The sequence below is a fragment of the Ovis aries genome, chromosome 1, assembly GCF_016772045.2.
Source record: "Ovis aries strain OAR_USU_Benz2616 breed Rambouillet chromosome 1, ARS-UI_Ramb_v3.0, whole genome shotgun sequence".
Taxonomy (NCBI): domain Eukaryota; kingdom Metazoa; phylum Chordata; class Mammalia; order Artiodactyla; family Bovidae; genus Ovis; species Ovis aries.
This window is the reverse complement of record NC_056054.1, coordinates 88859845-88872542: the sequence shown is the minus strand read 5'-3', so window position 1 is coordinate 88872542 and position 12698 is coordinate 88859845. Positions and strand designations below refer to the sequence as shown.

At 44.8% G+C, this 12698-nt stretch overlaps 1 protein-coding gene across 1 annotated transcript; it reads left to right on the top strand.

The window, feature by feature from the left end:
* The first annotated feature begins 160 nt into the window (after positions 1-160).
* Positions 161-12371, top strand: WDR77 (WD repeat domain 77). Its single transcript, XM_004023218.6, has 10 exons — positions 161-356; positions 608-793; positions 2829-2970; positions 3487-3536; positions 5756-5826; positions 5960-6014; positions 6472-6543; positions 7114-7222; positions 7758-7826; positions 8383-12371. The coding sequence occupies exons 1-10, from the start codon at positions 242-244 to the stop codon at positions 8540-8542; spliced, it is 1029 nt and encodes a 342-aa protein (XP_004023267.3). The 5' UTR covers positions 161-241; the 3' UTR covers positions 8543-12371.
* The last annotated feature ends 327 nt before the right edge of the window (positions 12372-12698 follow it).

Sequence of the window (12698 nt, the reverse complement as noted above, 5' to 3'; positions counted from 1 at the left end):
TCGTGCCCTCTCCGTCAACTTCCCGTCTTTTTACCCCTCGCGATAAGAAGCAGAGAGCCGGTTGCGGGAGGGTGCAGGCGGGAAAGCCGGCTGGGCTCTTAGAAGCAGCTCTCGCGAGATGTAGGGAGGCTGTAACTTGCCTAGAGGGGCGGAGGCCGGAGAGGAACCACGTGGGGACTCCTGGAGCTGAATCTCAGGCGGGCATCCAGTCTGGGTCTAGATTGAAGTTGGAACCGTGGAGATGCGGAAGGAAACACCGCCGACCCTAGTGCCCCCGGCAGCCCGGGAGTGGAACCTTCCCCCTAATGCTCCCGCTTGTATGGAGCGGCAATTGGAGGCTGCGCGGTACCGGTCTGGTGAGCCTGGGTCCTAGGCCGGGGAGTTTCCTTATCCCACCCCGGAGTGCCCCTTCCTGGGAATAAACCTTCCAGCCCGCACCTCGATTCCCCCGCTTGCCAGCCTGACCCCTGCTTCGCTTCGCTGAGCTCACCCCAGCCGTGCCCCGCGTTCCCGGGCTCGGGTCCAGATGCATCTAGCGGGCTGCTGGGCGGTTACCAGGGAAACGAGCCTCTCCACTCCTCATGCTGACATCTTGTATCTCCTTTAGATGGGGCGCTTCTGCTTGGGGCTTCCAGCCTGAGTGGCCGCTGCTGGGCTGGCTCTCTCTGGCTTTTCAAGGACCCTTGTGCCGCTCCGAACGAAGGTTTCTGCTCTGCTGGAGTCCAGACGGAGGCCGGAGTGGCTGACCTCACTTGGGTAGGGGACCGAGGTATCCTAGTGGCTTCTGATTCAGGTGGGTCACTTGCTCCTCAGCTGTACAGGTGGAATGGAGGTCGGGCTGGGCTCAATTTTTAATGTCCCATACTCGGTGAAGGGATTCCAGGTGAGATGCTTCAAATCCTAAAAGATGATGTAGTTAAAGTGCTGCACTCAATATGCCAGCAAATTTGGAAAACTCAGCAGTGGCCACAGGACTGGAAAAGGTCAATTTTCATTCCAATCCCAAAGAAGGGCAATGTCAAAGAATGTTCAGATTCACACGATTGCACTCAATTCACATGCTGGCGAGGTAATGCTCAAAATCCTCCAAGCTAGGCTTCAACAGTATGTGAACTGAGAACTTCCAGACGTTCAAGCTGAATTTAGAAAAGACAGAGGAACCAGAGATCAAATTGTCAACATCCACTGGATCATAGAAAAAGCTAGAGAATTTCAGAAAAACATCTACTACTTCATTGACTTATGCTAATGCCTTTGACTATGTGGATCACAGTAAACTGTGGAAAATTCTTAAAGAGATGGGAATACCAGACCATTTTACCTGATAAACCTGTATACAGATCAAGAAGTGACGGTTAGAACTGGGTGTGGAAAATTAGAACTGGACAGGTTCCAAATTGGGAAAGGAGTATGTCAAGGCTGTTTATTGTTACTCTGCTTATTTAACTTATATGCAGAGTACATCATGGGAAATAACAGGCTGGATGAAGCACAAGCTGGAATCAGGAGAGAGATCAATAACCTCAGATATGCAGATGACACCCTTATGGCAGAAAGTGAAGAGTAACTAAAGAGCCTCTTGATGAAGGTGAAAGAGGAGAGTAAAAAAGCTAGCTTAAAACTCAACATTCAGCAAACGAAGATCATAGCATCTGGTCCCGTCACTTCATGGCAAATAGATGGGGAAACAATGAAAACAGTGGCAGACTTTATTTTCTTGGGCTCCAAAATCACTGTGGATGGTGCCTGCAGCCATGAAATTAAAAGACGCTTGCTCCTTGAATGAAAAGCTACAATAAACCTAGACAGCGTATTAAAAGCAGAGATATCACTTTGCCCACAAAGGTCCAATATAGACAAAACAACTTTTTTTTCTAGTCATGTATGGATGTGAGGGTTGGACCATAAAGCAGGCTGAGTGCCAAAGAGTTAATGCTTTGGAACTGCAGTGCTGGAGAAGACTTTTGAGAGATCAAACCAGTCAATCCAAAAGGAAATCAACCCTGAATATTCTTTGGAAGGGCTAATGCTGAAGCTGAAGCTCCAGTACACTGGCCAACTGATGCAAAGAACCAACTCATTGGACAAGACCCAGATGCTGGGAAAAACTGAAGGCAGGAGGAAAAGGGGACGACAGAAGATTTGATGGTTGGATGGCATCACTGACTCATCAATGGACATGAGTTTGAGCAAACTCAAGGAGTTAGTGAAGGAGAGGGAAGCCTGGTGTGCTGTAGCCCATGGGGTCACAGGGAATTCGATGTGACTTAGAGACTGAACAATAGCAACAACATACTCCTTGCTTGGGGGAGCTTGAAGGTTTTGGTCCCAAAGGAGAATAACTGTGTGGGTAGGATATACCCGTCCCAAGATTCCAAATTGGTGGAAATTTCTAGCAAAATTCATAACAAAATTAAGACATGAATGAAACTGTTTTTCTCTGTATCCACCCAACATCAAGGATGATATTGATCTTAAAGATGATGCTGAAACCAGTCTATGCTCTTTCCATTTCTTCCCAGTTTCTTACATGTCTTCATTCTGCTTTCTTTGTTTTGAATGTCAGACTTAGTGGAAAAACCAGTGGAGGGTTTCATGTTTAAAAAAAAAAAAGAATAGAGGTGTTGGCAGGCATTGCATGGAAGGATAAAGCTGGGACAATTAATGTCCAAATAACTGGGACTATTTAATAATACTAAACTGTGTGCTGTTCATATCATTGTGGAGGTGTCATCCTTGTCTCTCAAGAACTTAGCATCCTAGAAGTGAAGTGCTGTCTTGGTGTAACCCCAGCTTGTTTCCTTCACCGTCTTCCCCACCCTCAACAGGTGCTGTTGAATTGTGGGAGCTGGATGAGAATGAGACGCTTATTGTCAGCAAGTTCTGCAAGTATGAGCACGATGACATCGTGTCTACAGTCAGTGTCCTGAGCTCTGGCACACATGCTGTCAGTGGTAGCAAAGACTTCTGGTGGGTCCCCACTCTCATTGCTCCTGTTTCTGGGCCTTCTTTGGGTGTCTTAGGTGTCACATTAGCCTCACTAAGTAATGTTTTGGGCTCATTATAAGAACCCAGTGACTAATTATGGCATACCTGTAAGGTTTCTTGGACTTCCCTGGTGGCTCAGACGGTAAAGCGTCTTGCTTACAATGAGGGAGACCTGGGTTCAATCCCTGGGTCGGGAAGATCCTCTGGAGAAGGAAATGGCACCCCACTCCAGTACTCTTGCCTGGAAAATCCCGTGGACAGAGGAGCGTGGTGGGCTGCAGTCCATGGGGCTGCAGAGAGTCGGACAGGACTGAGCGACTTCACTTTCACTTTCATAAGGTTTCTTATAGGGTTTTCTTAGAGATTTTCAGTCCATTGTAAAAGTAGACTGTACTGGTAGTCCCGTAGACGACAGAGATGGAGGAATACATATTTGAATACGTGTTTTTATGTATATAGTATAGGTCAAATGAAGTCTCTGTTTCCTTTGCTTCTTAGCATCAAGGTTTGGGACCTTGCTCAGCAGATGGTTCTGAATTCATACCGAGGTGAGTGCATCTTCTTTCCTTTTTAGTCCCTGTTGTAGCTATTCTGTTTTTATTCTCTCCTTTGTGCTCTTTGAGCTTTCCTTGGATGTCAGTGACACCAATTCTTTGCTCTCCTGCCTGGTAGTTTTCTTCCAAAACTATGGTCAAGTCCCAATGTCGACTCTAGCTCTTAATCTCCCTATATCTTTTTAATCGATAGGCTCATCACCTTCTTGATCACCTGAGGCTCAAACTCTCAGTCCTCTTCCACTCCTCCTTTTTCCTTCTATCAGTTGGTCCCCAAGTTCTTTGGAATTCTTTTCCATTTGGTCGCTGACCTTCCTTTTCATTTCTTATGCTCCCGTTTACATTCAGTCTTTCTCTCGCCTAGACTGTGGTACTCATGTCATCTCCTGACCTGTCATCTTTGGCCTTTCACTGGTTTCTTGCAGCTTGCAGGTTGATATCTCAGGTTTGTGTCATGGCATTCAAGCCTCTTTACTGTCATTCCTCCTTCAAGCATATCGTGCTACCTAAATCCAGTCACAGTACATCTGAGGCATTCTTCAAGTATAAACTCTGATACTCATGAACCTTGAACTTTTTGAGTATTCCTATCCATAAATTCTTGTTTTTGGAGGATGAGAGCCATCATTTTCTATTAACTTTCCTCTTTTTGCTCACTTTCATTAACAGCAGTAGCAGTTAACTTTGTTTGGGGAGCCATTCTTCATGAAGATACCAGATCTTAATGAAGATAATGTATAGGGCATTAGTGTATGTGTGACTGAAAGACGTAGACATAGGTGATAACTAGTTCCCTCACTGCCTATCTCTGCCAATTCTAACTGCAAAGTGTATGATTCAGATACGTGCAAAGCAAAACCACAAACTCACACGTCTCCTGGAGTTTCAGACAGTTAGATAATAATGTTAAAATGCCAGTGTTCAAAGTCTACTATATTAGCCTTTTCTTTCATAGACATATGATATGCTTTTCTGGCCAATGCTAAATAAACACTTGCTCCTTACAGCCTTTTTTATTAGTTCTTTTTTTTTTTTTTTTCTTAATTTAAATTAAAAAAAAAATTGAAGTATTGTTGATTTACTGTGTTGTGACAGTTCTTTGTGTTTATTCGTATTCCCCCCACTGATTTCAGGTTCCCTAAAGGCAGAGGCCCCACGTAGCTTTTCATCTTTCGTCCTCCCCGATGGTGCTTGCCCCAAAGCTTTCTTTCAAGTGAGCAGTACATTCCTGTTCTTAATGCTGGCTTTCCGTGGATTCTGTGGAAGGTGGCTTGAACCCACACTTCTATCTCAAGGCAGAGCCACATCTATCTTAGACTATGGTTAAATCACTTTGGAGAAGGTGGTTTCCACAGCCGGTAATTAACATTTAGAATGACCTTTAACATTCTTAGCGTGCAGCCCTAAAAGAATTTTGAAAAACTGTACCCTTTCAAATGTTTTTAAATTAGTACCTAAATACTTGTGTTCGTGGTGTGGCCAAGAAAGGTCAGCCTCCTTCACAGAATTTTACCCAGATGCTCTTTCTTTTCTTCTTTGGCTCTTACAAAAACCCTCTTTTGGTTTATTATTTAGGTTTTTATGCTCTGAACATCACACCACGATACAGTTTGGGGAGGAGGAGAGGTGTGTGTTTCTTTTACACATGGGAGACGGGTGACTGAGAGTAGAGGTCTGCAGTGCTGGCAGACCACAGGCAGCTGCTTGGTTTGGTATGGGGAGAGAACTTTGGAGAAATGCCCTTAAAACTCCGAGTGTCCAGGACTCCCTTGCAAGTCTTCGCACGCTACCTGGAGGCACGTGTGCTTGTGCTGTCTAGGCTGTCTCTACTGTAAATCCCTCTACTGATCAGACTCAGCCTTTACCATTCATGTCTTTCAGTTCTGTTCCATTCAGTCGCTCAGTCGTGTCCGACCCTGTGACCTCATGGACTTAGTACGCCAGGCTCCCCCGTCTATCATGAACTCCTGGAACTTACTCAAACTCATGTCTACTGTAGCCGTTCATTTTCCTGCAAGTCTACTGAGGTTTTATAATGCTATCAACATTTCCTCTTAGGTATCCAGACTCTCATGGAATTTCTTCATTTGCATCATTTGACTAGCTAGGGCTAGTTCTCACAGCCTCCCTCCTACCCCGTCATAGTATCTGGGCTTCTTGATAAGATTGCTTTCATCTCCTCTGTCATACTTCTTGTTCTCTCTCCTCTACAGCTCACTCAGGGCAGGTCACCTGTGTTGCTGCCTCTCCCCACAAGGATTCCGTGTTTCTTTCATGCGGTGAGGTAAGATATAGCGGCTTTTCCCCTTCCCATCCCTGACCACACTCGAACCCTTTAGACCTAAGTCTAGCATGGACAGCTTCTGGCCAGCAGCTATTTTTGGATTGTGAAGCCCTTTTTCTATTCCTTCTTCTAGGACAATAGAATTTTACTGTGGGATACCCGCTGTCCAAAGCCAGCATCACAGATGGGTGAGTCTGAGAGCTGGTGGTGGGATGATGGTACTAGGAACCCACCTGGAAGAGACCTCCCTTGGCCAGAGTCAAAGGCAAAGCTACCAGATGCCCAGTCACTGACATGAATGATCTAATTGCTTTCTTTCCCACTGAGGTTCATGTTGTGCAGTGGGTCCCAAGAGGAAGGGCTAGTTCTTGAGGGTGGGTGTAATTGATATTTCCTGGATGGGCGAATAAAGGGGCCAGAGTTGTCAACTTCATGCTTTACGTTGAAACTTGCCTGTGACTCAGGTCTGGAAAGAGCAGGAGGCTGATAGGTTGTGAGGGTCAAGAGTGAGGATGGGACTGCCTTAGCAGAACTTGGGAAACTGAATTAAGGTGCTCCTGGGATTTAGAGTGACTTCACCACCAAAGCTTCTTCTCAAAGCTGAGGTCAGAGTTTTGTTCCAGACCCTTCTTCTCTCCTTCACAGGCTGCAGTGCCTCTGGCTACCTTCCTACCTCCCTGACTTGGCATCCTCAGCAGAGTGAAGTCTTTGTCTTTGGTAAGGCAGCATGTCCAACTGTGTGTTGACTCTGGGAAGGGGAGAATAAGCAAGAAAGACACTCCATGGTGCATGGGGCTCTGGCTGCTCAGTCTGTCAGCACACTTGAGCTCTCAGTGAAGTACGCTAATGGGTGTGTGCAGAGGTAGGATGAGCCAAAAGTCGTTTTAGTTCAGCTTTAAAGAACATGGTAATTTTTATTCTAGAAGATTTGATTCCTGATTGTTTGCTGTGGCTCTTACATTCACGGCTAGAAGTCAATGGGCCACAAAGCAAGAGGACTGTTACCTAGGGAATCCTATTGTATAGTAGGGAATGGTTATGCTAACATGGTGATCTGGCTGTGTATTCTGTGATGTAGTTTGTAGTTAACACAACAGTTATCTCATCCAGTAGTTTTAATTTTCACAACCCTCAAATGACTAATTATTCCTACTTTACCAAAGCGGAAATGGATGCTCAGAACAGTTAACTTTTTCAAGATTGAAGAACCAGCATTCAACTACAGATCTGGCTAGTCCAGAGTCCATTCTCTTAACCCCCTTAACATACTGCGTCTTCTTCCTTCAGGTGATGAGAATGGGACTGTCTCCCTTGTGGACACCAAGAGTGCAAGCTGTGCCCTCAGCTCTGTTGTGCACTCCCAGTGTGTCACTGGGCTGGTGTTCTCCCCACACAGGTACTGCTCTTTGTCATCAAGGGCCTGGTAGATACGAAAGGGAAGAGTGAGGGAGAATACTTGTGTTGGCATAGCATTAGCTGATGGGTAGTTCCTTAAAACAGACACTGTTTTAGCTGAAGACCTTAATAAGTGAAAGATCTCTTAAGACTGTAGTCCGTTTTTTGTGTTGTATGGTCTCTGACTGCAAATGGCTAAAACACGGTCTTGTTCCTGCTCAGCACCCCAAATGACTTATGCTGTGGGCTTCTAGGGCTGTGTGGTTGGAAAGCCTGTGTTTCTGGGTTATTGCTGAAGCTACAGGGAGGCACCAGATGGGATGGTTAGTTGCAGGGATGGCTCTCTGTGCTAGCTTTGCTCCGTTTTCCTCATCTTCCCTTGAAACTTGTACTGTAGACTTGGTAGTCAGGTTTTAAACCAAAGTGGGGATCAAGCTACCTTCTCTGGTCACTTTAGAGTGGGGTTTGGGGACTGCCTAGTCAAATTTTGTCCTGATACCTATGAACTGATCTTTTGCAAACTTCTTCTCTCCTAGTGCTCCCTTCCTGGCCTCTGTCAGTGAGGACTGCTCACTTGCTGTGCTGGACTCAGGCCTTTCTGAGGTGTAAGTGTGACACGGACCCTATGATCAGGAGTCATGGAGGGACCAGCAGATGGCTGGGTCTCTTTATCCTTGGGAAAAGCACGTTGTCTCTTTCAGGGAGACTTGGTGATGGAGGCAGGCTAGCTGTTGACTGTCTCCCTGTTCCAGGGCCTGACTCCCAAGCTCTGGGCCTGGTAGAGGAATGTGGTGTTGGGTGGGATTCCTAAGCCTGGCATTCCAGTGATCTCTCAGAAAGGGACACTGTGTGCTTTTTGCACCAAGTACCACGTGTAGGAATGCAGCCTGCTATAGGATAAAAGGCCCCAGACACAAGATCTGAGGGTACTGCCTTCTTTGCCATGAGATGCTGTCTGACCCTGACTCACATCATACCCTTGCTCTAGCTGTCATTTCTTCTATGAAAATAGGGCACTGGATTGGATGATGGAGTCGTCTTTGCCTGGCTACACTGATGGCCTGATGACTAGGTCATATATATGGTGAAGTGGGTGCTTTCCATTTCTCCTTTTTTCTTCTGTCTCTTACCAAGCCCACACTTTTCTTTGTTCTCTTGTAGGTTTAGAAGCCGAGCCCACAGAGACTTTGTGAGAGATGCTACTTGGTCCCCGCTCAATCACTCCCTTCTTACCACAGTGGGCTGGGACCATCAGGTCATCCACCATATCCTGCCCACAGAACCTCTCCCAGAGCCTGGACCTAAGAGTGCTGCTGAGTAGATTGGATTTCAGACAAGAAGTGAATCCCCCATGAGTATCCACGCCCTTTGCCCCTGCCCTCTCAGTTTATGAGACAACAGAGGAGCCTTATGCAGTATGTTGGTACACCACATCTGTGCAGTTCAAAGGCGCTGTGTCTCAGCCTAGGGGAGGCTGGATCCTGGGGTCCTGTAGTCAGGGAAGAAAAATTCCCTTGAACATGGATGTGTGTGTGTGTCTGAGTGTGTGTTTAGATACGTAGTCTTTGTAGGTGGGGGAAGGGAGAAAAATATCCATCCCGTGTCTTCCCAGAGCCCAATCCTCCCCACGCCCTAAAAATTAGCAAGGGATTTTTATGCTTCCCGCTGTAGCTGTGCATTAGGAATTGGCCATGTCTGAGGTACGGGATGTGGGCATTCCTGGATTCTCGGAAACTGCTCATAGAGATAGGAGCAACTTTATTTTTTTATAGAGCTTAATTCAGCTTTATCATGAGCAGTACTTCCATTTACATCCAGTCCAGCCCACCTTAAGGAAGAGCCAGGACACTCACCACAGTTTTATGCATCTCCTTGTTATTAAACCGAGCCAGAAGTCCAGTTTCTGGCCGAATGAGAAGTTTGGCTGGTACCCATGTAATGCCCCTCACTGCCGCCGCCCCCGTGGAGTTGTGTTGATGAGGATGCATGTATTTCTGTCGTAGATGCCATAGAAGAGGTTCAGGATGGAGAGCTTAGAAGCGGTTCAGTTAAAAACTGACATAGACCTACATAGGGATGTCTGCCACCTTCCCACCTGAAAACAGCCTGGGGCCTGACCTTTTTTGCCTCTGGGTCCCTATCTCTGGACATAGGAAACCTGAATGCTATTTTGGGGGACTCTGAAGAGTTTAAATACAGCATCAGAGAGAGAAGTACCGGTCAGTGAAATAAAAAGTTGATTCATCGTTGGCTTGTCTTTTGAAGCATGTGTGTTATGTGCAGTTAGACATGTCACTTACATGAGTCATCAAGATATCTATCTTAGAGCCCGTTACTTTTTCATGTGCTTCCCCAGCCCCCCAGAGTAGCTAGTTGAAACTTAAGGTAAATATTTGTTTACTGAATTGGTGGCTGCTGCCACTTAGAAGTTATGGATCAATTACTGATTGTATTGAAACTAAATTAAATCAATTACGTACTTTTGTGCTTTGCAAGTTTTGTTTAGCTAAAATCTCATGAAACTGGGGTAGTTTCTTGGGTGAAGGATTTGTAAGTAAAGCTGCTGTGTTTCACCCTTGCTGAGCATGAGCTCTGGTCTCACAATTACCCTCAAGTAAAAACATGGGACTTTGTTATTAGATGGTCTACCTATTGGGTTTGGGGAGAGGTGAGAATGAAGCCTTCACTGTTCTTCCATGTGACTTTTTAGAGAGGTAATAGGGTGTGTTGATAGAAACTCTTTAAGTTCTTCCTGGAGATAAAAGCTTAAAATTTGTTATCTCTTAGAGAGAGTGAGGTAGGTAGGAATTAAATTTGCATAGGCCTGTTCCTCATGGACTTTGAATAGTGGAGAGAAAACTCAGTGAATGAGATAATCCAGGGAAATGAATGTATTGTGTCAAGGTGGTTAAAATGACACCAAAGGAGAAAACCTAGAGTTTGAAGAACCACTTTACTTAGTGTGAAAAATATTAGGATTCAGATAAACCTGTGCTGATTCAGATAAACCAGAATAATTCCATCGATGGTCATCACCAAGACATTTGCAAATGTAATCAAAGTCATGTCAGAAATGAGCGTCCAGTTTTGGTTGACTGTGTCTACTATGGTGAGAAAGAAGATTGTTCAAGACAGAAGATGACCTCAGAATAATCAGAAATGTACTATCACGTGGGGTTATTCACTAGTCTTTTACTTGAGAATAGTTTCAGTAGCAGGAGCACAGGTTTGCTGATAACAGGTGGAAATGGGCTCATTTTGTTTTGTTTAAAACCATACAAGTATCTATTTTGTGCTTAATTTCACTGGTTCACATGTCTGAACACCTGCAGTAAATCTGTCTCCGTTTTCACTGTCTTCACTCAAGTCCACTAACCTGGTTGACCGTATACCACTGCTGATTTCTAGTGCTCAGAGCAATAGACACAGGTTGGCTCAAGTACTGTTTCAGGTAGCTCCAGACATCAGGTTCATTCTCCAGGATCTGTCCTGCCCCACAAGACAGTAGGAGGCTTGTCTTTAATTATTAGCTCTGTAGGCATTACCTGCTGGTTCACAGTCTCACTGAGGCAGCAGAATCACCCAGGCTCTGACTGGGCGTCTAGTCATATGTACTCTGGGCAGTGTGGTAGGGCACAAGATGGGGAGAGCGAGAGTGGGAAGATGTATATTGTTATTTCCCACTCACTCAGTTACAGAGGGCTTCAAAACTTCCTTGCCACCTCTAGACCTAAAAATGGGCTCTGAGTTTTTAAAAGGCAGATTTGTGGCATTTGGACAGCATAAGCAATATTAGTATTTCCGTGGTTGCTTGACTTGTATCTATAAACTAAAAGAATAGGAAAAGAAAAAGAAAAGCTCATTCCAAATTGTTATGTAAGCATTTCTTTCAGTAAGATATACACCGAATATTTGTATGCAGTCTAGGGAAGTTTTAGGGCATCTAAGGAGAGCCAACAGAGTGTGAAAAGCTGAAAGAATTCACATCAAGTTGCTGTTTATACATCTGGGTCATACTGAACTTTAGAATCACTTGTGCCGGGAACTGATTTTGTTCCCCAAAAGGGTAAGGAAGCTCTAATCTGATTTTTGAGGTGACTAAAGTTTCTGACGAGCATCAGCAGTCTATATAGCTTGATTTTGGAAGAGTAAGCAGACCAGTTTTGAACCCCAACGTTTCCTTACTGAGTTCTCTTACCACAAATGGATAGCTGTGGAGTTTTTCATCTTCATTATGTGGTTATAGGACGTGTACTATCCAGAGAGTGAAGGAGGTGCAGAGATAAGGACAGGAAATGTTAACTCATTTTCAGTTACAGAGGCATTTAAGGTACAATTGCTGATCCTAAAATCTGTGTCGTCTGGAGTAGTAAGGTTTACTGTAGTCCTCAACGTATTCTGAAAACTCTGCTTGTCTTGTAAATGATGTTCTGCTGCTTCAGTGTATAATAGATCATCAAAATTCAAAAGGTCAGTAATAAAGGGCTTCACCTCCAAACGTCATCCTTTTAACTTTCTGGTGTGAGCTCAGCTGGCGCTGCTGGGTGAGAGTTCCTTCAGTGAATGTAGATGTTTCATTATCACTGTGATGTTGGGTATCAGATGCTGGTATACTTCACTTTGGGATGAACCACGTTATATGCATTAAGAGCTTCAATTTTAAGCCAAAATTTTCCATTCCAATAGTAACCCTTATCTTAGGTGAAAGGAATGAAGCTTGTTTGAATTAGAAAAGTGCTTGACATGTACAACCTAAATCCGCTTCAAGCTCTGCAGATTTTTAACAAGCAACTTGTGTCTCACAGAAGCCCTCTGATTAGGTCAGAAACTACCTGATGTTCAGTCCCCTGACCATTATCCAATGTCAGTTTGCCTGGCAGAGTTTGCGTTAATACCACCCTTGACTTCAGCACCTAGAGACGCAGTCTCTTGTGCCCAATGCCAACCCTGGGCCCCTGTTGCAGACTCCACTTGGCAAGGTCAATGTGTGCCTTTTTGTTTTCTCTCAGTTGTTTTTCAAACAACATTAAAATACAAAATTTTAAGTGTATAATTCATTGGCATTAAGTACATTTATGTTGTGCAACCACTATCCCTCATCCCAAATTGAAACTTTGTATCCATTAAACAGCTCTCCCAGACCTTGGCAACCACCCTTCTACTTTCTTGTCCATGAATTTGACTGTTGTAGGTGCTTCATATGAGTGGAATTATACAGTGTTTCCTATGTGTCTTATCATTTGATTTGCTAAGCTGTTGCCTTGCTCCTCAAAATGTGGTCCATGGACCAAGCAGCGTTGGCATCATCTGAAACTTGTTAGAAGGACCAAACATTCACACCACCGAAATCAGAGTTTATATTTTCACAACGTCCCCAGTGACTCCTGCATGTTAAAGTGGGAAAAGGACCAACTTTGATTATGACCCCCTGAGAATTTTAGATGGTCAGGAACCAGGCAGGGACGTCACCAGCAGTA

Excerpts from the sequence above, each read along its gene's own strand:
- WDR77 (XM_004023218.6), top strand. The coding sequence starts at position 242 with ATGCGGAAGGAAACACCGCCGACCCTAGTGCCCCCGGCAGCCCGGGAG. Across the intron at positions 6,015-6,471 it reads AAAGCCAGCATCACAGATGG|GCTGCAGTGCCTCTGGCTAC; the intron begins GTGAGTCTGAGA and ends TCTCCTTCACAG. Across the intron at positions 7,827-8,382 it reads GACTCAGGCCTTTCTGAGGT|GTTTAGAAGCCGAGCCCACA; the intron begins GTAAGTGTGACA and ends GTTCTCTTGTAG.